Source organism: Canis lupus, chromosome 3 (genome assembly GCF_048164855.1).
Source record: "Canis lupus baileyi chromosome 3, mCanLup2.hap1, whole genome shotgun sequence".
NCBI classification, from domain to species: Eukaryota; Metazoa; Chordata; class Mammalia; order Carnivora; family Canidae; genus Canis; species Canis lupus.
This window is the reverse complement of record NC_132840.1, coordinates 45674544-45698083: the sequence shown is the minus strand read 5'-3', so window position 1 is coordinate 45698083 and position 23540 is coordinate 45674544. Positions and strand designations below refer to the sequence as shown.

The window sequence follows — 23540 nt, the reverse complement described above, 5'->3', positions numbered from 1 at the left end:
CCAGGATCATGACCTGGGTGGAAGGCAGGTGCTAAACTGCTGAGCCACCCAGGATCCCTGCATATGTGCATTTTAAAAGGGGTGAATGCCCTTAACTTTCTTCAGATTTTCAGAGGTGCATAACTGAATAAAATTGACCTAGAATAATTTTGTTTGTTCTTTTTTTTTTTTTTAAAGATTATTTATTTATTTATTCCCTAGAGACACACACAGAAAGAGAGGCAGAGACACAGGTAGAGAGAGAAGCAGGGCTCTATGCAGGGAGCCAGACGTGGGACTTGATCCCCGGTCTCCAGGATCACACCCTGGGCTGAAGGCGGCACTAAACTGCACTAAACGAAAACTGTGGAGCCGCCTGGGCTGCCCGTGTTTGTTCTTTCTCCTTAATTTTGCTTGAATGTTAAATCCTTTTAACCTTGCCACCTTGATATTCTTAGTATTTCTATCAATACTAGAGCATAGTTCAGCTCTCGATTGTCTTTGTATTTTTTAAAATATTTATTTATTTGAGAGGGAAAAAGAGAGTATGAGTTGGAAGGGCAGAAGGAGAAGGAGAGAGAATCTCAAGCAGGCTCTGAGCTCAGTGCAGAGTCTAACACTGGGCTTGATCTCATAATCCTGAGATCACAACCTGAGATGAAACCAATAGTCTGACACTTAACTGACAGTGCCGCCCCAGCATCCCCATTGTCTTTGTATTTTACTCCTAATTACTCTTTTGCCAATTTAGCCTCCCTAAAGTCTATATTTAAACATTTGTTTAGCCATTCAACCACTCATTTGGTTTACAGTGCCAATTACTAATATGTAGACATTTCATGTCCTCAGTTTTTTCTCATTTTTTCCCTTTCTGATATATTTTTTTACATTTGTTTTTATTTAAGTTCAATTTGCCAACATATAATATAACATCCAGTGCTCATCCCATCAAGTGCCCTCCTCAGTAGTCTTCTCATTTTGGTGAAGAAAACAGATATAAAGATATATTTTTTAAAACCCACAACATATGTGTAAGAGTAAGTTTTAGAATGTATGCATTGCTATGGGAATAATCAGAAGAGTATCTAACTTATTCTGAAGGGATCAAAAATAGAGTTGCACATGATGTAACACTTGAAATGGGTCTAGAAGAATGAATAGGAACTTTGCAGGTCCAAGGAGTGTGGAATAGTATGGTTAGAGTAAGGAGTTGGGATGCCTGAGTGGATCAGCGGTTGAGCACCTGCCTTCGGCCTGGGGTGTGGTCCTGGAGTCCTGGGATGGAGTCCCACATTAGGCTCCCTGAATGGAGCCTGCTTCTCTCTCTACCTATGTCTCTGCCTCTCTCTCTCTTTTTGTGTCTCTCATGAATAAATAAATAAAATCTTTAAAAAAATGAGTCAAAGTGCAGGTTGAGCTTGGGAAGGTTAGAGTAATTTCTGTGAAACAAGATTCATGGGATAGAGTACTGGGAAATGAGCTGAAATATAGGGTGAGTCAGATTGGGAAGATACTCATTTGTCCTTTGTGAGGACCCATGAAAGGTTCAGCTATTCATTTCATTAGTAACAATTTGTGAAATGCCTGATATAGGTTGAGGATTATGATAAACTCACAGGAAACAAATAAGAGACACACTGAAATTTGATTAGAGAGCAAACTTAAAGGTTCTTACACAAAAAGATAAATGTATGAGAAGATATATGTATTAATTAACTTGATGGTGGGGGGATCCTTTCACAATGCATATTTATATCAAATCATCATGTTGTATACTTTAAATATCTTCTCATTTTATTTCTCAATTATACCTCAGTAAAGCAGAGGAAAAAAGAGACCTATAAATAAGTAATCACAATAGAGCCTGATAAATTCTATGAAAGTGGCCATCTTGTGCAATCGGGAGACAGGTCCCAGTGTTTTGCACATGAAAAGCACTCATTAAAGTTGATTGGAGGATTATATGGACAGGAGACTTGCAGATTGATAAGATGGGAAGGGTCTTCCAGGGAGAGGATAAACGAAGAGCATTTTATGATTAGGTAAGGATAATTATCTCGAAGGATATAGAGAGCTTTTGAGGGGCTGAAAACGTTGACCCAATCCTCTTTTTAAGTCACTAAGTTTTAAGATAGAGAGGAGAATGACTTGGAGGAAGGAGAGTGAGTACTCTGCAAATGGGGCAGAAAGATGCGGAGAGGATGGAATTAAGAGACATTTAGGGACATACTCTAAGGTTTGACCTGGAGATTATGGTATGTTACAGAAAAGAATGAGTCTAGGATGGCTTGGGAGATAAAGAAACCTGAGGAGCATCATTTCTGGTAAAGAGGATGATGAGTTCCACTTTGGACATGATGAGTTTGAGGCAGTTTGGGGGTATGAAGCATGTCTAGTAGGCAGCTGGCTATGTAAGCCTGAAACGTTGAAGATACATCTATTTAAGGCTTAAGATATTAAAGGCATCAGCATGAAGGTAGTAATTGAAAACATGAAAGTATATGAGATCATCCAGGGAAGTTTTATAAAGTTCTTGGGACCCTTAGGAACACCAGCTTTTAAAAGGTGTGAAAATATGGGCTGCGTGGGTGGCTCAGTTGGTTAATTGTCCAACTCTTTTTTTTTTTTCATAAATAAAATTTATTCATGAGAGACACAGAAAGAGAGGCAGAGACATAGGCAGAGAGAGAAGCAGGCTCCATGCAGGGAGCCCCATGTGGGACTTGATCCTGGGACTCCAGGATCACAACCTGGGCTAATGGCAGGCGCTCAACCACTGAGCTACTTAGGCATCCCAATTGTCCAACTCTTGATTTCACCTCAGGTCATGATCTCGAGATTCTGGGATTGAACCCAGCATCTGGCTCCATGCTCACTGGGGAGTCTGAGGATCCTTTCCTTCTCCCTCTGCCCCTCCTCCCCTCAAATAAATAATTTTTTGAAGTAAAGGATATGAAATATGAGATAGACAAGAAGCAGTGAGAGGTAGGGGCAGAGAATAAGGCCATGGAAACTGAGGAAGGAGCTAGCTTAAGAAGGGAAGGAACAGTCCAAAATGTTAAGTTCTGCTTCAAAGGAATACCTTTAGTCATTAAATTTGTTTGTAAAAGTTTAATTGGGAACTTAGTCTGTGTTAGCTTCTAAACATTAAAAAAAGAGAAGCAGTTGTAAACATAAAGGATAGAAACTCATAGTTAGGCAACTTACATTTTAATAGAGTGAGTATGGGATCCCTGGGTGGCGCAGCGGTTTGGCGCCTGCCTTTGGCCCAGGGCGCGATCCTGGAGACCTGGGATCGAATCCCACGTCGGGCTCCCGGTGCATGGAGCCTGCTTCTCCCTCTGCCTGTGTCTCTGCCTCTCTCTCTCTCTCTGTGACTATCATGAATAAATAAATAAAATATTAAAAAAAAAATAATAGAGTGAGTATATACATAAGCAAATGCGTGTGATGAAATTTTAGGGTGCTTGATCAAAATTTCCATAAGGTACAAAAAGAGTACCAAGGCAAGCAAAACCTGCCTACCTGTGGAAGGCAAGGGGAAAGAAGAAGGTGATCATTTATATCACCTGCTGTGATATAATCAAGTATCAATTGATTTGGCATCAAGGAAGTCAGTTATCTGCATGAAAGGAATTTTTTTAGATTTTAGGTAAGGGAAAAAATCAAATTGTAGTTGGTGAGGAATAAATGAGAAATAGTCAAGAAATATAAGTTATTCTTTCAATAAACTTGGGTCTGAAAAAAAAGAAATTTCAGATTCTATTTCCTTCTCTCTCAACTTCTCTCTACTGCTTCAGCTTCTGGGGACTTCTGTCTGTCTGTATTAATCTGCTTTTCATTTTCTGTATCTTATGATGCTTTGACATTTGGGGACCTGAGGGCCCCAAGAGAGACTGCCCCTCCCATAATGAACTGATTCCTGAAATAGTAAACACCTTGCCTAAAAACTCCTTTCATGTAAAAGCCAACTGCCTTCATCAGCTCAGGCTGCTATAACAAAAATACCACAGGCTAGCTGGCTAAAAAACCAGACATTTATTTCTCAGAGTTCAAGAGGATTGGAAGTTTAAGATCAAAGTGTCAGCAGATTCCAGTCCTGGTGAGAACTCTCTTCCTGGCTTCTCACTGTGTGCTCACATGGCCTTTCCTCAGTACATGTGTGTGGAGAGAAATCTCTCTTTCTCTTCCTCTTCTTACGAGGGCACTCATTCCATCATGAGGATCCCACCTTTCTGACTTAATCTAAATCTAATTATTTTCCAAACACCATCACACTGGGGTTAGGGCTTCAATATATGGATTTGAGGAAGATGATAAACATTCAGTGCATAACACCAAATAATCCAAAGCTTGTATCTACAAACATGTAATTTTACCTAATTCCCACACATCAAGCCAGTATTTCCCCTGCCTTAAACTATCCCATGTTCCAGCACAGACAACCAAAGACTATCCTTATAGTCCACAGCCCACTGAAATTATTCCAACTATTCCAATTCTAAACTTGGTCAAATTTGTCCATTTCTTCAAACACACACACTCCCCACAAAAAAAGTCTCCAAACTGCCATTAGGCAGAGTTGTCACATCAGGCTGCTCACAGAGAGTGCTCATGCTGCTGGCTATACTTACATCTGAAGCCCAACTTCATGATGAAGTTTATTATATAATTTAAAATATATACAGATTTGGCTGAGGTGTTGTGGAAAATGAGTGTTTTTAAAGCAGTAATTCTCTACAGATGTAGTGAAACAATGGGACTCCTGCACCCCAATGTTCACAGCAGCAATGTCCACAATAGCCAAACTGTAAAAGGAGCCATGATGTCCTTCGATGAATGGATGTCCAGATGAATGAATAAAGAAGATGTGGTATATATACATACAATGGAGTATTAGCCATCAGAAAGGATGAATGTCTACCATTTGCCTCAATGTAGATGGAACTGGAGGGTATTATGCTGAGTGATAGTAAGTAAGTAAATAAGTAAGTCAATTGGAGAAAGACAATCAGGATATGGTTCCACTCATGTGGAATAGTGAAAGGGACTATAAGGGAAAAGAGGGAAACTGAGTGGGGAAAAATTAGAGAGGAAGACAAACCATGAGAGACTCTAACTCTGGGAGACAAATAAAGGTTGCAGAAGGGGAGGTGGGTGGGGGAATGGGGTAACTGGTTGATGGGCATTAAGGAAGGCACTTGATGGGATGAGCACTGGGTGTTATACTATATGTTGGCAAATTGAACTTAAATAAAATATAAAAAAATAAAGCAGTAATGCTCTAAAGAATTTTTTAAGAGTTTATTTATTTACTCATGAGAGACACAGAGAGGCAGAGATATAGGCAAGGGGAGAAGCAGGCTCCTTGCAGTGAGCCTGATGCAGGACTTGATCCCAGGACCCCAGGATCACGATTTGAGCCGAAGGTAGATGCTCACGCACTGAGCCACCCAGGTGCCCCTATTTTTTGTTTTAAAGATTTTATTTATTTATTTGAGAGAGAACATGCCAGCACATGCCAGCGGGATGCGTGGGGACAGGGATGGGGAGAGGAAGAAGCAGGTTCCCTGCTGAGCAGGGAGTCCAAAGCTGGCCTATCCCAGGATCCTGAGGTCACGAACTGAAGTCAGATGCTTAACCAACTGAGCCACCCAGGTGCCCCCAAAAAAATATTTTTAAGATTTACTTGTCCCTAGGTGTGTGTATTCCAGCCTTTTAGAGAGCCATGTGATTCTTCATGTACAATGTTTAGAACTCAATAAAGAATAACAAAGCTTACAGATATAATGATTGACCCAAATAAGAAAGAAAATGGAAACGGGAGCCAAGGGAGATACGAATATTGGAGTTTTTGTTTTTATTTTATTTAATATTGGAGCTTATAGACATGATTTTAAAATAACTGGTAGGGGCAGCCCGGGTGGCTCAGTGGTTTAGTGCTGCCTTCAGCCCAGGGCCTGATCCTGGAGACCTGGGATCGAGTCCCATGTTAGGTTCCCTGCATGGAGTCTGCTTCTCCCTCTGCCTGTGTCTCTACCTCTCTCTCTCTCTCTCTCTCTCTCATAAATAAATAAAATCTTAAAAAAATAAAAATAACTAGGAGAATATGTTTAAGAGATTAAATGACAAGATGGAGAATTTTGGCTGAGAGCTAAAAACTAAAAATCAAGTGGACGTTCTAGAACTGAAAAATACGAAGTAAGTACTAAATGGATTGATTTAATAGTAGATTAGATGTGGCTAAAGAGAAAATAAGCAAATTGGAATGTAGGTCAGAATAAAATATTCTGACTGAAGCAGGGAAAGATCAAAGATGTAGGTAAAGGACATATGGGATACAATAAAGAGGTTTAACATACATCCACCTGGAGTCCAGAGAGAAAAGAGGGTTAATAGGACAAAATCCAGAATGTGTAAAAAGCTCCTAGCAGCAAACAACTCAAAAGAAAAATGGGCAAGAGACTTGAAAGACATTTCTACAAAAGGGTGTTATGGGCTGAATTGTGCCCTCCCATTGATATGTTGAATTCTTAATCACTATTACCACAGAATATGACTGTATTTGGATATAGAATCTTTGAAGAAGTAATTAAGTTCAAATGAGGTCATTAGGATGGGCCCTGATCCATTATGACTGGTGTCCTTATAAAAAGAGGAGATTGGAACACAGACACACACAGAGGGAAGACGATGTAAAAACAGGGAGAACCAGACATCAGCTACAAATCAAAGAGAGAGACCTCAGAAGAAACTAACCCTATTGACACCTTGATTTTGCACTTCTAGCCTCTAGAATTGTGAGACAATAAGTTTCTGTTGTTTAAGCCACCTAGTCTGTAGTACTTTGTTATAACAGTCCTGGCTAACTAATATAGAAGATATTTGCAAGGCCAAAAATACACAAGGAGTTCTACCTCATTAGTCATCAGAGAAAAGCAAATTAAAACCACGGTGTGATGCTACCATTTAAATGTCTAATAGTGCCAAGTGTTAACTATTACTAAAATTATTGGCTCAGTTTATAGATATTTATAAAACATTATCCCAGGCACTGTTGTAGAGAAAGGAAATTAAGGATGTGGTAAGCATTCAGGGCTCTTCTAATGAGATATATGGGTTCCACAAATAGGCTAACAACTGGTGTTCCTTCAGGGAGATGGTTTTAAAATAGAGGCTCAACATTTATACAGAGATGAGGCTACATCTGTTTGGAAGAACAGCGGAGAAGATCACAAGATCTGCCTCAACCCCTCCCCTACTATTCACAGCAATCCCACTCTAGCCTCAAACTCATCAAAACAGAAGTGTGCAAATAAGGCTGGCTTTATGGGTGTGTGACCTGTACAGTTGTACAGGCCACATACTGAATAAAGACCTGTGCTTAGTTTAATTTTTGCTATTGACTTCTAGGAATTCTTAATAATTTTTAAATAAGAGGCCCCACATTTATTTTCTTTCTTTCTTTCTTTCTTTCTTTCTTTCTTTCTTTCTTTCTTTCTTTCTTTCTTTCTTTCTTTCTTTCTCTTTCTTTCTTTCTTTCTTTCTTTCTTTCTTTCTTTCTTTCTTTCTTTCTTCTTTCTTTCTTTTTTTTAAGATTTTACTCATTTATTCATGAGAGGCAGAGACATAGGCAGAGGAAGACGCAGGCTCTTTGCAGGGAGCCCCAAGTGGGACTTGATCCTGAGATCAAGGGATCAAGGGACTCAAGATCCCAGGGACTTGACCTGGGATCATGCCCTGAGCTGAAGGCAGACGCTCAACCACTGACCCACCCAGGCATCCCAAGGGCCCCACATTTTCATTTTGCACAGGGCCCTTAGTTTAGGTGGCTGGTCCAGCCTGCAGCTAACTACACTTGCAATTCTTATAGCCGTTTAGCACATTCCTTAGGAGTTTTATATGGCCAGGTTGTTGTAGATGCAGACTCTGTGGGCCTACTCCAGAACTACTGAATTAGAATCTGTATTTTAATAGCTCCCCTGGCAATTTAATGCTCATTAAAGTATGAGAAGTGTTCCTTGAGTGCCCCTCGTCCCCTATATGTGCTGATAGTAAAGCTAACCCCTCAGCTCCTCTGGTGGGCATGTGACTTGGCATGGCCAATAAGAGCATTGCATTCCTGGGCAATAGTGATTGGTTTAGAGATACACACGTGATGCATGTAATGCCAAACACACTATTGGAATTTATGTAGGAACTACTCAGCTGAGACCATCTCTTTTTCCCTGGGGCTGCTAGCAGTAAGAGTGACCTGAGTCTGGAGTTGTTGTGGCTACTGCATGAAGCCTAAAAATAAAATCAACATTATGGAAAGACAAGCTAAGAGATTGGGAGAAACTGAGACTTGATGCTATTGCCTTAGCACCTGGGTCAGAGTGTACTTGACGTTAAATCTACCCCTGAACTTTTGAGTTACTTGATCCAATAAATTTCCATTTTCATTTAAGTTCGATTGAGTCAGGTTTTCTACTCTTTAGTACCCAAAGAGACCTGATGGATAAACTCCTGTTCATTTCTACATAAGGTGACTCTCAGAAATAGGTAAATATGTTTCACTGTAATCATATGTGCACATCAGTGTAGGTGCACTTTTTGCTTGAACTATCCAGTTTGGTTATCAAGTTACAGAAATTCAGGGGATAATTACCAAATTTCCCCTTCATTTTACGTTAAGTGATACCAGTCCTGGATCAAAAATATTTTTTCTTTGCTTGTGTTTTTCTGCTATTTCAAAACATGCCTTTCAGTTGTAGTTATTAATGAATGACCAGTCAATTTTAATGTGTAAATAACGTGTTTTCTTTTGGGCTGTAACTTCCTTGGGCAGGAAGGACAAGCAGAAATTGGACATTTCTCCAATGCCTGCCCTTCCCCTCACACCCTTATTCTTTTTGACCTTTAATTGTTGCTTAAGTTCTATTATCTTAAGGAAATGATTAACCAACATTTTTTCTTTAATACAATATCAGAGGTTTTTTTTTCCTTCAAAACATGCCAAACTAAGTTTTATTCATTTCTGACTACCTGGTAGGTAGCTCAATGCCTTGCATAAAGTATTTTCTCAATATGTGTTTACTGAATTCTGTTAAATTATGTCTACACACACTCATAAGCAGGCTAAAGTTGATAATGTTTGTTAAGGTAACAAATCTAACTTTGAATATAGATCATTAGACCTGGAAGAGACTGAGAGATTCTTTAGCTGAACCCTTTTATTACACTCTCTGTTTCTCCCTCTGTATCTCCCTTCCTTCCTCCTTTCCTCTCTCTTTCCCTTTTCCTCCCTGCCTGCCTTCTGTCTGTCTTTTAGAAATAAAACATTATAGATACAACTAAAGCCTGCCCTACTCTTCTCTCTCTTTCTGCCCTCCCCTCTAGGTAAGCTGTATGGTGAAGTTGGTGTGTATCAACCCAGTGTATGATTTATACTTTTATGATGTATTTTAATGTCTGAAAAATTTTATAAATGGAATCATATTAATGTATCCTTCTGCAGTGTGCTTTTCCCCCCACTCATTCTTATATTCTTGAATTTATTCCCATTGATAGATGTGGATTAGCTCTAGAACAAGCTTGTACATGAGCACAAGGAAGCATGTATATAGCTGCTCATTGTGACATTGTTAGTAATAGTGAAAAAGTCAAAACTACTCAATGTAGGGGAATGCATGAGCTATTTCCTATAATGGAATGCCAACCCACATTTAACACAGAACTTCTGTGTTTTACATGGTCCAGAGAGGTTATGTGAAAAACAGATGCCACTCAGGTGCCTAATGGGAAACCTGAACCTGTACTCAGGACTCTAGGTTGAAACCTAGTACTCTTTTTTTTTTTTTTTTATTAACCTTATATTTAGAAATAACTTCAAACAGAAAAATCATGAAAACAATACATACAAAGAATTCCTATATCTTTTACCAGTTTATTTTTAATATTTTATCACTGTTTTCTCCCTCTCTCCTTCCCTCTTCTTTCTTTTGATAAAATTTCTCTCTCTTTAAAAAAAAAATTATCTGAATATAGTTGACACAGAATGTTACATTAGTTTCAGGTATACAATATAGTAATTCACCTTCTCTGTGCTTTATGCTATGGTCACCGCAAGTGAAGCTACTATGTGTTTCCATACAACTCTATTACATCGCTGATTATATTCCCTGTGCTGTGCCTTTTATTCCCATGATTTATTCATTCCATATCTGGAAGCATGTTTGTCAAAATTTCTTTACTAAGCCATCTAAGAGAAGTTGTTTGCATATATTATTGTCTTTTAGCTATACTACAATATGTGTTCATATAGATAAAGATACATTTTTAAGCATTCACATTACAGATATCAAATGCAGGAAATTTAACATCAATACAGCATTTTAAAAACAATCCAGTTTGTATTACTATTTTGTTGACTGTTCTAATAATAATCTCGACAGAAAATCTCCCCTCTTACTTACTCTTGGTATGGGATTCAATTCAGGATCATGTGATGCATTTGGTGGTCAAGCCTAGATTTTAAATGATTGTTATTACCAAAGCTGTAACTATTTTACAGGTGTGCCCTATGTAATTCCTCTTTTCACAAATACCTGCTGACTTTTATTCTTGGTGTAATTGCTATATTCTTGGTGCTGTACATATTATTATTACCAAGAATAAGATTCCAGCCTTGCATGCAAATGTTAATTTAAAGAACAATTTAAGCAGCAACTCCCATACCATGAGGAATTCACAGTAGGACACAGTGAGGGACATGGTGGGACTGAGGTGACCTATTTCAGAAGCTAGGTAAGAGATGCAACATCTCTCTAACTCAGTCTCCTCAGCTATAAGATGGAGATTATAATGCCTGACAAGAGGCTGGGAAGGTAAATAAGGCATGAGAAGAGCCCAGTATAAATTTGTAGAACTCATTTATAGTAGATACTTTTTTTCAATTTGTGCACTGAGATTTAGTTTGTCAAGTGTATGTGCTAAAGGTTATGGCAACTAGTAGCCTTTAAGCTTGTTCACACCAGGAGACGTGGGAGGTGACACTCAAGTCATTTTTTCCCCAGTTTATGACAAAGTTACCTGATTCCTGTGCAAACACAGATAAACTGCTTTCTCTTTTACACGTTTTACCACATAAAATTTCGTTCTGTGCAAAAGATTTTTGTTTATGTTGGCATAGGAAAAGAAATTTGCATCACTTCACTTGAACATTTTGGCTAGCCATACTTACATTCTAAAGCTCATTCATGTAATTTAAAGGGATTTTTCTCTTCTTAGATAACGTGCAATATCTTTATACAGGCAGAATTATTGAGATGGAAAGATAATAATTATATGCATTTATAAAAAGAAAAACATTAGAATTTGGTTTCTATTTTAGTCTTCCAAATAGGACCCACAATGAGTTGATAATGAAAGCTAGTGGTCCTTCACAGGCTTTTAAAATTTATGTTGTTTTCTTTCAGCTGAAAAGCATTTATTGCCAAGCTCTCTGTAATTGCAAAGAAATTGAAGTAGGGAGAAATTGTCAGGATGGCTTGATATTTAACTCCAGTAATTTACTGAAAATAACATCAAATATATCTTTGTGTTATAGTCCCTATTCATATGAGGTAAATTAGTGTACACGATAAAACAAACACCATCATTGCTAATCATTATTAAAAGAAAGTGATACAGATTCTGGGAGCAAAATAGAAAGCTTTTTTCTTTCTTATTCTAAGGGATTATAATAGGACTCTCTTTTTTTAAAAATATTTATTTATTTATTTATTTATTTATTTATTTATTTATTTATGAGATACAGATAGAGAGAGAGGCAGAGATACAGGCAGAGAGAACTCCATCCCAGGACTCCGGATCACGCCCTGGCCAAAGTCAGACACTCAACTGCTAAGCCACCCTGGTGTCCCTATAATAGGACTCTCAATCATAAATAAATGCAATTTAAGAAGCTTAAGCAAAAAACTGTATGATAAAGGTTTTTCATATACTGTAAATCATGAAAGTGATTGAACTTTATTAATAATTAAGACCAAGGATACAGGTGCATTTAGCATTCTCATTCCATTTCTCCTCTTTGGCCTTTTCTGCTCATGTTTATTCTTTTCACTCTATGTTTGCAGACCATCCTCCTTTTATTCTGGTCACATGGAGAAGAATATGATTGACAACAGCTTCTAAACTTTGCATCTAAAATTCTGTCACTGAAGAGAGTCTCTTTTTTCTAAAACTCCTGGGGAGAGACTTTGGCCCAGCTTAGGACAAGGTTGCACCTCTAGCCCAATTGTTATGACCAGAGGCAAGTCCTGGGGCAGGACTCATCCACATTGGATGAGGATACCTCACATTGATATGGGAGAGCTAAGTTTTTGTCTCATGGAGTCGAAGAATGAATCTTGCGGACAACGGAGAATAAGTAAAGTGATAGAAGTTTATTAAGCAAAGATACAGAGAAAGTTCTAAGAAGTGAGAGGGGACAACCCAGCAATTGCACTGCTGGGGATTTACCCCAAAGATACAGATGCAGTGAAACGCCAGGACACCTGCACCCCGATGTTTCTAGCAGCAATGTCCACAATAGCCAAACTGTAGAAGGAGCCTTGGTGTCCATCGAAAGATGAATGGATAAAGAAGATGTAGTCTATGATACAATGGAATATTACTCAGCCATTAGAAACGACAAATACCCACCATTTGCTTCGACGTGGATGGAACTGGAGGGTATTATGCTGAGTGAAGTAAGTCAATTGGAGAAGGACAAACATTATATGGTCTCATTTATTTGGGGAATATAAAAAATAGTGAAAGGGAATAAAGGGGAAAGGAGAGAAAATGAGTGGGAAATATCAGAAAGGGAGACAGAACATGAGAGACTCTGGGAAACGAACAAGGGGTGGTAGAAAGGGAGGTGGGTGGGGGGTGGGGGTGACTGGGTGACGGGCACTGAGGGGGGCACTTGATGGGATGAGTACTGGGTGTTATTCTATATGTTGGCAAATTGAACACCAATAAAAAATAAATTTATAAAAAAAAAGTGAGAGGGGTCTGGACAGGGTTGCCACTGAGGGCTTTTTGGCTGGCCTTTTATTGAGAACCTAGCCAGGGAGCCCACAGCCTTGAGATTTCTTTGTTCTGCCTCGATTTCTTTGTTCTGTCTCGAGTAATTGACATATGGCTTTTTTGGGGTCTGGTGAATCTGTGTGATTGCTTGCTAACCATCAAAGGGAGGTACTCTCTAGTATTTTGGAGCTAGGGAGCCTAATTTATTTATTTATTTTTGTTTTTATTGTCTTATCTCTGTTTCCTTGGGATGGGTAGAAGCCTGACTCTGGGACCTCTCCAGTGTCCTTGGGATTTATAGGAGCCCACAGATTTATGGGAGCTCTTTCCCTGCCTAGCTCCATCTGCCCCTAGCTCATTCCTACAGTCAACTGCAGCTGACCAGGGTGACACCAAAGAAACATGTGGAGAAGGAAAGGGGTAGTTTTTAGAAAAGGGAAGGTGGGGAGACAATATATGACCACCATAAGGGTGTACTCTATCCATTCTTTGAAAAAATAATTTCTGATGGCCTATTGCATTCATTTTGATTAATTCAGATACAGATAGCAGGACGAGCAGTGATTTAAACAGTGATTTAAAAGTATTATTCTTGGAGCACTTGGCTCGTTGAGTCAGAGGAGCATGAACTTTTGACCTTGAGGTCATGAGTTTGAGCCCCATGTTCAGTGTAGAGATTAAATAAATCTTTAAACAAATAAATAAAAATAGTAGTCTCATCTTAAAAGTAAGAGATAGGTGCTCCAGGGAAGCTCCTCAAAATCATCTGGGACATGGCCTTCTTCCATCTTTATGCTCCACTATCCCCAGTGCATAGCTTCTATCTCCAGGACACCTTATGGTCCCACATGGCTGCTGGAGCTCTAGCTATCATGCCCAATTTCCAGTCAGGAAGGAGGAAGAGGGGAGAGAGGAGGGGAAAAGATTTATCCATTTGTCTGACTCCCTCTTTAAAAAAACTTCCTGGAAATCCTTCTAACAGCTTCTATGTATATTTCATTGAGTGGAACTCAGTCAGTCACATGGCCACACCTCATGGCAAAGGAGGCTAGAAAATATCTTTTAATGGGATGCCTTGTTGCTTCATTGCTAGAGGAGCTCTGTTAAGTAAGAATGTGAGAATAGATGTTGAATAGACAATTAGAAGTCTCTATCATATTTACTATGAGACAGATACTGGTAAATGGGAACACAATAAATATGATATGTAAAGGTGGCACAAGATGTCCACCTTGTGTCCCTAAGGTGGCACAAGATGAGGGGAAGAGTCCAGTACCAGGTGGAGACGTTAGCCTGACAGGGAAAATGTGTACCTCTTTTGTTTTATGGAGCTAAGGGGAGAAGATAGGTGAACATAAGTTTGTAGATGGGGTAGAGTGAGGGGGAAGGGCTTCCACTGATCCACATCAGTTGTCTCTGAGAAGAGAAGGTGATGGAAGAATTGCTGCTAAAAAATAGTGAACAAAGGCAAAAAGTTTCTTTTCACAAGGAGGAACAATTAAATGGATGGTTCTCAACCCTAGCAATGCATAAAATACCCACATGAAAAAATATCAATGAGGCTGACATGGTGAGCAGGCTTTGGTAATTTTTTTCCAGGTGATTCTAATGTTTAGGTGAGTGAGAACCACTGGTCCATTTCTAAACAGCCAATTTGGTGTAGGTTGTAAGAGATCTGGACTAGGAGTCAGGAAAGTAGGAATTGCCCCCTGCACATATCACCAAACCAACCCGCAGCTTCATTTAGAAAATGAAGATTTTCTAAATTGAAACACAATTAGATGGCAACATTTGAAACATTTGAAACAACAAGTAAATAAGCACATTCTATGCAATATCTCTACTTGGCTATTTTAGGTAGAATTTAGTGACATTTCCTTAAGCCAAAGTTCCTATCAACTATGGGAATGCCCAGTCTTTTAGAATTCAGCTGTTGTTTTTCTGAGTAAGCTATTTAATTAATGTTCTGTAAGGTGAAGTCCCCGTTTGCTCATTTTCTTTAATACATTATGTAATTCACCTGGCCCTGGTTATCAGCCAGAGAGCTATCTAATTAGCACGGTGGCTCAAAACATTTCCTCTTGAAGAATTGAAAGATATTGTTTGAGTACTGAAGTATTGTTAACTCCACCATATCATCCCTTTGAAGTAACGGTTTTGGTCAAAAGTAAAAAAGGTGGTTGGAAAACCTGTCATGTTGAAATGATCTAAGGAAAAGAAAACTGCACAGTTGAAAAGAAAAATGCTTCTGTTTATATCATATGATTGCTTTCTCATCAATTAACTCAGTGGCAGAGAAGCAACAATGATAGTGATAAAATAATAGAGTGTTATGATAGGGCCTCAGAAAATACATTGAGGTCTGAAAGCTATTGGATACCTTCATGCAATATTGATCTCCTTCTCATATGAAGCAGATGGAATTAATAGATTGGACCATTGTTTATTCATTCATTCTTTCAAGAAACATTTGTGGAGCACCCCACTATGTGGCAGGCACTCTTCTAAGCATTAAAGATTTATGGTAAGAAAAAGCAGACAAAATTCCTGCCCTCCTGGATCTTTAATTGTAGTAGGTGAGAGTGAACAGATTAATGTCTAAAATATGCAGCATACTTGATTTTAGATAGTGATGAGTGTTTTGACAAAGGAAAAGCAAAGGAGTAGGAAGTATGGGCTGTGGTTGGAGGGTTGCAATTTTAGATAGAGTGACTAGGGAAGGCTTAAAGGTAGTGTGTTCATGAGCATTGCAACAGTCTTAGAGAAGAGCATTCCAGGAAGAAGGAATAGCAAGAGCAGAGGCCGTGAGGTACTTACTGGGTGGCCAGTGAGACAGACAGTGGTAAACTAGGTAGGGCCTCATAGGTCACCATAGTGACTTACACTGCTATTGCTTGTGGGATAGGAAGCTGTTCCAGGTTTTAAACAGACAAGTATTGTTTTAGCAGGATCTTTTAGGTACATACAATTGTGCTGTTGAAGATAGACTTTAGGAGACTTTTGCAATAACCCAAGCAAGGGGTAATAGTGATTGAACTAGGGTGATCAAATTGAGGTAGTAAGAAGTGATTTAATTTCTGGATATATTTTGAAGGTAGGGTGGATAGGATTTCCGGATAGAGTAGACATGAAGAATGAGAACAGCAACAAAAAGAGTCAAGGATAATACCTAGATTTGTGAGCACTTGAAAAATGTCAATACTATTTACTGAGATAGGGATATCTGTGAGAGCAGAAGGCTTAACATATCATCTCATTTGGGTGTTATAGGTCATGAGGACATACAAATGGATGTCAGACTGTTGAGTGAGTCTGGAGTTCAGGGTAGAGGCCAGACTAATCTGTTTTCATGATGTGTAGATAGATAGTACTTAAAGCCACAAGAATTGATGACATCACCAAAGGAGAAATGAAGGCCTGAGCTTTGGGGTCTCCAATGTTTATGTGACAGAGACACTAGGGGAAAGCAGACAAAGAGGCTGAGAATGAGTGGTCAAAGAAAAAGGTCATGGCTTGTAGTGTCTGTGGAGTGAAGTGAAGAAAGTATTGAAGGAAGCAGAAAGGGTCAGGTAATCAAGTCTTTTAGCAAGGTACACCAAGGTCAGAATCCCTGTTACAGAAAATAGGACAAGGAGAGAACACCTGAAACTCCAGTGATTGCCCAAAGTCACACAGTTGGCATGGGGTAGATCTGAAATGATAACTCCTGGTTGTTTGACCTTAATCCAAGATCTTAAAGGGAAAATAAAATAAGAAAGTTTAGTTCACCTACTTGCAACAGCAGGTATATTTGTAGTTCTATGAGCTTTTTTGCAATTTCTTTGCTAAATGAGGATTTCCAGTGCTTAACAAAACAAAAGAAACAAAATGGAAATTTAAAAAACCCCACAGGAGTTTTAAAGAGCATTTTTGAAAATGAACATTTCATTGAAGTGATGAAGATAAGTTGAATCTACCATATATTGTGTTTCCAAAGCAATTCTGGGTTTGTCTTTTTTTTTTTTTTTTTTTTTTTTGTGCATTACAATTGCTTTTCCACGTTGCTCAGGGCTTTAGTAAGCTCCCTCCCATCTCTCACAGGGTTCTGCATAGGCTTCCTCTATTCAATCAAATGCAATCTCCAAAGTGGCACATTGAAGGGAATGTGCAATGAATACTAAAAAAGGAAAAATGAACCTGCAAATACGTGGCAGCTGGCAGCTTCTTAAAATCCTAATCTCATTTAATGAAATACAAATGATTTTCAGTTTCAGCAACAGAGACCAAAAAAAAAAAAAAAAAAAAAAAAAAACAACTTCTATATTGAATACCAAAGGGCCAAAATGAGGGCCAAACTTCATTTAAATCCAGATAAGAAGAGGTTTGGGGTGAGTATCACATCCTTTAGTATCTAGTGAATATCAAATTTTGCATGTTTACTAGGAAGTCCTAAACACCGAAACAAAAGCAGATGTACAGTGGGAATTGAGGGTCAGTGCTGCTTAGTAGGTGGACAGCACTGGTCCTGCACTCCCTCCCTAACAGTGAGTTTTGACCTTTGCAGGTCCTCTAGTGCTCTTTCCTCACCTCCTCTTTACTCCACACGTCTACCAGCTACCAACATTCCTTGCCTCTCTCTACTGTCCCATACCTCATATTCCCATTCTTGCTGAATCCATTTAGGCATCTATCTCTCCCTCCCCCACCCTAACCGCCAACTGGTTTTCATGTGTCTATAAGGATTTATATACAAAAGGAATTATTACAGGAATTTTTTAAAAAGATTTTATTTATTTATTCATGAGAGACAGAGAGAGAGGCAGAGACATAGGCAGAGGGGGAAGCAGGCTTTCTGCAGGGAGCCTGTTGTGGGACTTGGTCTGCAGAACCAGGATCATGACCTGAGCCAAAGGCAGACCCTCAACCACTGAGCCACTCAGGTGCCCCCAGGAATGGGTTTAATAGTGAAAAATTGGAAACAATCTAAATGTCCATTAACAGAATAGGAAAATATATTAAAACACATTTATTCTATGGAATACTATTCAACTGCTGAAAAGAATAAGACAAAGCTATATATAACAACATGTGAGGATTTCTAACATATATTGCTAGGTGAAAATAGCAAGTCACAGAGCAATACCATATGTTAACCATTTGGGTTAAAAAAAAAGGAAAGAAAAACATTAACTTGTTGAGAGTCACTACTTGAGATGAAGGGGGTGGGGCACAGGAAGCAGGGGTGTGAAGAAGTACTGTCACTTTTCATCCCATTTACAGTTTTTTAAAGTGTTTTTTCATGAATTACCATGTAGCTTAAAAATTAAGTTTAGAAATGTCACTGTTGTATTCTTTCTCACTTCTAATAATATTCTCAAACAGGATATGAACAGAAAGAAAACGGTCAGGTTTATTGACTTCCGTATCTCACACTTGGGTTCCAGGGCTTGACTACGATTTCCTTCCTGTGCTCTGATAGAATCACTAGCTTTAGGTATGCCTTTATGGTAGAAACAGCATTTTGTTTTGCTTGAATTTTTGACCCAATAATCTCGGGAGAGAGCTATGTTTCTGTAATACTTGTGTAGTATCGTGGGCTTTGTTTTTTTCTTTTCGTAAAGTTAGGCCAGAATCCTCTTACCAACCCAAACAAAAAATAGACCATTTAAGAAAAAGTTCTTAATGTGCTGCTAAATGCTAATTATAAATATTAGAGAATAGGTTGTTTTCCTGAATATAAGCATAAAGGAAATGCAGCTTCAGAAAATTGATGGAAATACGAGATATAAAAGATGCAGAGTATTTATCCTAAATTAAGTTGAAAAGTGAAATTAGCACAATGGCTAAAGGAGTTTTAACATGAAACATTAATTGGGATTTAATGATGTAATTTTAGCAGTGAGGAAGAGACATAATAACATTCCGTCAATCCTTTGTTGGAGCTCCTTGTAATATTGCCTTAACTGTAGCTTCCAGGAACGAGGTACACAATCCATTCTATGAATCAGAATCCAATTATTTTATATTGGTTTCATGCTTTTACCCAAGAGAAATCCATAAATTGTTTTTAATCACTTCTTTTATTTTAAATCAATAGTGTCTGCCAAGTGGATAACATTTCCCATTAAAACATCACCTTCTGTAATTGGTATAATTACTTTGTAAAGAGATAAACTGCAACACTTTGACAATCTTTGGGTTTATAAAATCTAATTATGTTCACTACACAATATTTTATTCTCAGTGATCACAAAAAGAGCATAAACTTGAACAAAACCCAAACATTTATGGTAAAATAATTGGAAAGAAACAAGTTAATTATTACATGTAGAACTGGCTCCATTACTCTCTGAGAGGAGCTCCTTTTTATGCAACTGTTCAGGAAGGTTGTTTGAGGGTGTTCTGATCCCTTTCACCTAGGCTGGCAGTCTTGTGGTTGGAGATGGAGGGTACAATTCCAAGATACGGGCCTTTCAAGAAGGGCCAGAGCCCAGGTCACCCAGGTTTGGAAGAGAGAATCCCCAGACTGGGATTTTCATCCTACAAGCATAGGCTGATGCAAAAAAAGGTTGTTGGGGACAGGCATGACCTTCAACGTCTGTTTCAGCAGATTTGCTTTCACCTATTTTACATTTTGTGCTTCTGCAACAGATTTCATTTGGAGAAAGGGTATGAGTTGCTAAAATTAATTTTTGAAAACCTCTGCTCTATGCCAAAGTCACGTGCTGCCTCTATGTCAAAGGGAGGATGACTGAAAAAATAAAAAAAAGGGGGGGGAAAGCTGGAAAAACCCTTTGATTGAACCAGCAGGGCAAACAGCAGCCCACATTACATGAGAACCACATGCTAAAACTCAAAAGCCTTTTTATATCATCAATTGTTCTCTAACTTTGGCAAAAACACATCCCTAATTTTAAAAAATGATAAAACACACATGTAAACCAAGAAAACACCCCCAAACTATACCTCACTTGTGCCTACCCCTATTGCTTCAAGATAAGAAAAGGGAGGTCAGATGTGAAGAAGATACTAGAACAGGAGGGAATTGGATGTCCCTTAATCAGCTTTAGCATTGTCTGAAACTGGGGTTCCATTTTGCTTCAGCATCATTGAGGATTAATCTGCTTTTCTTTCTTTGCATTTCTCTCCCCTTCTTCCTTCTTCCTTTTCAACGGTTTCTTAAGGGACTTTTCCTGCCTCTTTCTCTCTTCCTCCTGCTCCTTAACCCATATACCAATAAGCATGACATCTCCATTTGGGAAGCAACAATTTACAAACTCAGAGACTCAGAGAAAGAAAGTTAATAATAAGCAGAATGGAAAGATAAAAAGATTTACACACTTGTCCTCAAGTCTACAGAAGATTCTGGGTGAGAAAGGCAGGTCACGGAGGGGTGGGATGAGAGCCAACTTGTACAGGAGACAAAGAAGTAGAGATATTAGGTACTGGAGAATTTTTCCATAGAAGGAATTTAAAGTGGCAAGCTGATTCTCGCACACTGGCTCCTACCTGTGATTCAGATGGCAATGTCAGTGTCCCTTCCTGGGAGAAAGCTTCCCTGACTGCCCAGCAAAAAGTGGCCACCAAATCACTCTCCACTATATTACCTCATTTTACCTCTCTACACAGATTTATTTATCTGGAATTTTTCTTCTTTATTTTTTTATGCCTCTTTCCAGCCCATTCTTATCCCCTTCCCCTAAAATATAAGCTCCTTGAGGAGCATATATTGTCTGTTTCTTGCTCCTAGAATATAAGCCCCAAGGCTTCAGGGACTTGGCTGATTTTATTAACATCTGTATTGCTCAAAGTGCCTTGCACATTCAATACTTCAATGGATAGTTGTTGAGAAAAAAAAAATCATAGATAGAGGGACACCTGAGTGGCTCAGTGGTTGAACATCTACCTTTGGTTTGGGGCATGGTCCTAGGGTTCTGGGATCGAGTTCCTCATCGGGCTCCCTGCAGGCAGAGAGCCTGCTTCTCCCTCTGCCTATGCCTCTGCCTCTCTCTTTCTGTCTTTCGTGAATAAATAAGTAAAATCTTAAAAAAAAATCATATAAAGAAAACCCTTTCTCACTGATGATGTTGCATTGTGATGAAGCAATGGAAATTTTCCCTGAGTTGGAGCAATGGCAGGCACATTGCTTCCACGATAGGTATAGCCCCAGTTTTTAGTCCATTGGGACCAACAAGAGCTAATGGCAAAGATGGAACTAGAAGTATCTTCTCTGTACTGAACAGTAATGTGGGTATGGAAAAGACACCATAGGAAGAGAAAGGAGCCTCCTATCTCCAGGAGACAAGAAGAGTTCTAAAGGAGGTGCTCACTGCAACGGAAGCATACATAGATCAATTAATGCTGCAATCCCTTAAGCTTAACAGAAACTTTTTTTGTCTTCATCAGGTTGATAAACATCAAAGATTTGTCTCCATCTTTTGCTGTTTCTTTTCATTTTTTTTGGAAGATTTTATTTATTTTATTCATGAGAGATACACAGAGAGAGGCAGAGGAAGAAACAGACTCCCCATAGGGAGCCCGATGTGGGACTCAATCCCAGGATTCCAGGATCACGACTTGAGCCCTGAGCTGGAGGCAGATGCTTAACCACTGAGCTACCCAGGCGTCCCTCTTTTGCTATATCTATACCAAGTACTACCTGCCTTTTTGCTTCACTCTATTCCCCATTCAAAGAAACTAAAGGAAAGGCATATGATCATTTACAAGTCAAGATATTTGATATTAACATTTCATTAGTGATTTAAAATATACTTTTAGAATATGTAAAGTACAATAAACACACATATTTTAAGGTAAACAATAGAAATTCATAGCAAGGAGTACGTGTTTTAGACTGTGAATAGTAATGTTTCATTTTGGAAATGATGACTTTAGTAAATGATATAAAGTAAAGTAAAGATTGTCAACGCAAAAAAAAAAAGTGAATTATAACAAATTATTATACCCTGGACATTAAAGTCTTCATAAATAGAGTGACTATATGATTTATCATCCAAATGGGATGGTTCTAAGAGTGAAAGCATGCACTGGTTATAATTAACACTCTAACAACGGACCATAAACCAGCATAAACCAGAGTGTATGGTCATCTTCTTCATGGGGACACTTAATGATAACAAAACTGCTTTTAGGTTTTTTTTTTAATTTTTGAAAAAACAAAGCAAAATAGTTATGAAAATTAAACTTGCTTCTCTCCTTGCAAACAAACACTAATGTCTCAATTTTTAAGAAGTATTCTCAATGTTTATTTCACCACCACATGCCATGTATTATTTATCTTTCGTACAATAGAGAGATCTGTTCTGTGCCCTGTAATGAGGGGAAATAAAAAGGATATAATTATTGATACTTTTTTAAAATATAGAAGGTGTACCTAATATTAGTGCTTCCTTTGTGACTGTGAAGTATGTTCTATCTTTGGATCTTAGCTCTCTAACTTTAAAAAATAGGATAGAATTAAATTTATGTTGAGCAGGAGATCCAGCTACAGATTGCAAGGCAGCTTTCCCATGTTAGCTTTGACTATGCAGCTTTACTTTTCCAAGAGTGAAATTGTATTGAAGTGGTTTTCCAAAATGTTTTGTGGAAAATAAGAATTAATAGATGGCAACTCCTCATTCATGATCCCCAAACAGGAAACAAATTCATCAGGCAAAAGGGTCTGTTCTGGAATAGTTTCGTTGGGTGAAGCATTTTCCAAGAGCATGGTTGTTTCTCCCTCAACTGAATTTTGCATGTCCAGAGGACTTCTTTCTCCTTGATTTAAAATGAGGCTTAATTCTTCAAGAAATAGTGTGTTGCTTAGCGAATTCATACTTGAGACAGAAAAAGCAAAATTAGGGTATTTTTTAAACCTGGCATTTCCCCCCAGGTCTGAGGAATCAGCCAGTGGTTTGAGAGTTGAGGAAGATGTTTCATCTTTTTTGCTGAGATGGTTTCCTCCAGTGAGAAAATTCGAAATCTGGGGTTTATACCCAGTGCTGAGACCAGGAATATACACAACTGTAGTGTTGGTGAGTAGTGAGTTTTGCAGGCAGTCTCTTGTCTCCAGGGATCCTGTATTCTTTTCCGCCTTGTAGTCTGTGGGTTTGTGTTCTTCTGGGAGAAAGATTTCTATCTCTGTAATCACTGGATCAGCATATAGGACCTGTTCACTGGAATTATTATTCATAAATTCACTTTGTTTCTAGGAAGAAAGATTTTGTTTTTATTGTACAAAAGGCATTTAAAGGAGCTAACTGGATAATTAAATAAAGACTGGAATTCTGTTTTTTTTTTCCCCTCCCTCTTCTGATATTGTTTCTCTTCCCATACAATTTCCTCCTTTTGTTATCCTGCTCAATTCCAAATCTTTATTAAATGTTCCCACAATAAGACTAAAGAGAGAAATAATAAAAATAGTCTCTGTTTTAAGAACGTGTCTTGGTTTAAAAATTTTAAAGAGAAAGACATATCTTGCACATTAACTTGCATATTTTTTCAGTACCTTTTAATATTTGGAAGTT

The 23540-nt window shown here is 38.4% G+C and overlaps 1 protein-coding gene and 1 long non-coding RNA gene across 6 annotated transcripts in view; one reads left to right on the top strand and one right to left on the bottom strand.

The window, feature by feature from the left end:
* The window catches only part of LOC140630474 (uncharacterized), a 137368-nt gene that overhangs the window by 17842 nt on the left and 95986 nt on the right, over positions 1-23540 (top strand). For 3 of the 5 annotated variants that reach the window (XR_012028238.1, XR_012028237.1, XR_012028239.1), the window contains exon 3: positions 12099-12713. This is a non-coding gene — a long non-coding RNA (uncharacterized lncRNA). Of the gene's footprint in view, positions 1-12098; positions 12872-23540 lie in introns of those variants that run through there. The other 2 variants (XR_012028236.1, XR_012028240.1) reach the window with 1 other exon arrangement.
* Positions 17829-23540, bottom strand: part of IL23R (interleukin 23 receptor) — a 65596-nt gene continuing 59884 nt past the window's right edge. Inside the window, exon 11 of the mRNA XM_072820752.1 lies at positions 17829-23221. Within this exon, the coding sequence (XP_072676853.1) occupies positions 22568-23221 (654 nt within the window). The 3' untranslated portion in view covers positions 17829-22567. The remainder of the gene's footprint in view (positions 23222-23540) is intronic.